The sequence below is a fragment of the Pteropus vampyrus genome, unplaced genomic scaffold (assembly GCF_000151845.1).
Source record: "Pteropus vampyrus isolate Shadow unplaced genomic scaffold, Pvam_2.0 Scaffold557, whole genome shotgun sequence".
NCBI lineage: Eukaryota > Metazoa > Chordata > Mammalia > Chiroptera > Pteropodidae > Pteropus > Pteropus vampyrus.
In genome coordinates, this window is record NW_011889338.1 from 144,470 (window position 1) to 146,386 (window position 1,917).

The 1,917-nt window shown below is 42.6% G+C and overlaps 1 protein-coding gene across 1 annotated transcript in view; it reads right to left on the minus strand.

Moving 5' to 3' along the window:
- The window catches only part of LOC105308207 (olfactory receptor 7D2-like), an 8,623-nt gene that overhangs the window by 511 nt on the left and 6,195 nt on the right, over positions 1-1,917 (minus strand). The window contains 1 exon segment of the mRNA XM_011384050.1: positions 854-970. Within this exon segment, the coding sequence (XP_011382352.1) occupies positions 854-970 (117 nt within the window).

The window sequence follows — 1,917 nt, forward strand, 5'->3', positions numbered from 1 at the left end:
AGCATGGCTTAGGGAATGCAGACAGTGGTAAGGTAACCATCACCATCTGTCTCAGAAACTTTTCCATCTACCCCAACTAGGACTCTGCACATGTTAAACACTAAGTCCCCATTCCTCTACTCTCCCAGCCCCCAGCAAACTCCATTCTACTTTCTCTTTCTATTAATTTGACTGCTCTTGGTACCTGATATAAGTAGAATGACATAATATTTCTCTATTTAGAATCTTAAATTTGGACATTTAAAAAAGTAAACTTCTGATGTTCCTCCTCCACCTCCTCACCCCCCGCAATTGGGCTCCACTCAGAATTCTACCTGTCTCAGTGGAGGCAATTCCATTTTTCCAGTTGTTCAGGCCCCAAACCCTAGAGTCATTTATGACACCTCTCTTTATCTCTCACCCATATCTTGCCTGGCAACAACTTCTGGTGGCTCTACTTTCAAACTATAGCCCCCCTGACCACTTCTCAACCCTTCACTAATATCCCCGCCCTGGTCCTAACACCTAGCTCACACCTGGCTTGCATAAGTCAGCTCCAAGCAGGCTGCCTTACACATTACAATCCATATTCAAACCAGCAGCCAGAATGATGTTTTGAACTCTTAGGTCAGATTATCTCATGTGTCTGCTCAAAACCTTGCAGTGACTCCCCAGTCACTCAGACTAAATGAAAGCAAAAGTCCTTCAGAGGCAGAGAAAGCCTCTCATGATCAGCCCCTTATACCTGACACTCCCTGCTCCCCGTCACTCACTCTGCTCCAGCCACCTTGCCCCTAGGCAACCTCCCACCTCAGGGTCTTTGTATTAACCTTAGCCTCTGCCTGGGGCACACTTTCCCCAGATATGCACTCACCTAAGTCATTCACGATCTTCACAAATGTAACTTTCTCAAAGAGGTTTATTAAGACCATCATTTGTAATATGACAACCTCCTCTTTCTCATGTCCTGATCCTCTAAATCCTATAAAGCCTAAAATAATGACTAACACATAGCAAATAATCAGTAAAGTGGATTCAATAAATAGAATAATAAATAAATGAATGAATGAATGAATGAATGAATAAATAAATAAATGAAGGGGCTGCCAGGATCATTGTCTGCTGATCATAGCTGATTGGCCAGTGTGGAAAGAGGACATGGTTATGCCAATCAGAATTCTTGCTGAGATTTCATTTTGCATATAGGAGCTTAAATTATCTAGTTCCTATTAAGTAGCAAAGCTACCAGGTGTGTGTAGTGACAGCTGCTGTTTCCCATGTCTCTTTATGTAGATAATGGGTCTGAGAATGTAAAGCCAATTATCTGAAAGGAAACCCTCACGGTGTTTGAGCCCCTATGTTCAGCTGTACCCATGTATAGCTGAGCCTCTGCTCAGCTACATTCAGATGGATACGGACATTCTCTTTTATGCCACTTGCCACCAAAGCACAACTGTCTAGTGCAGCCTCACCTTTATGTAAATCAGTACCATGAGATGATCATGATCAATGAAAATCAGCAAGGAGTGCCATGTGAGACCCACCACCTGCTCAGCTCAAGGACTTATTGATTGTTGGCAAATTCTAACTCACACACATCTCCCATGGCGAGATCAATAATAGCCGCCCAAAGACATCTCTGCAAAAATTTCCAGAATCTCTGAATGTGTACTTTAGATGGTAAAAGGCACTTTGAAGGTGTAATTAAGTTAAGGATCAGATGAGGAGATTATCCTGACTTATCTGGGTGGGCTCAATGTAATTACAAGTTTTCTTATAAGAGAAAGTCAGGAGGGCTAGTGAGAAATTTCAAGATGTTATACTGTTGACTCTGGGGATGGAGTAAGGCACCACAAAATCTAAGGAATGCAGGAGACACCTAGAATTTGGAAAAGGCGAAGACACAGACTCTCCTCTAGATCTTTGAGAAGGAAAGCA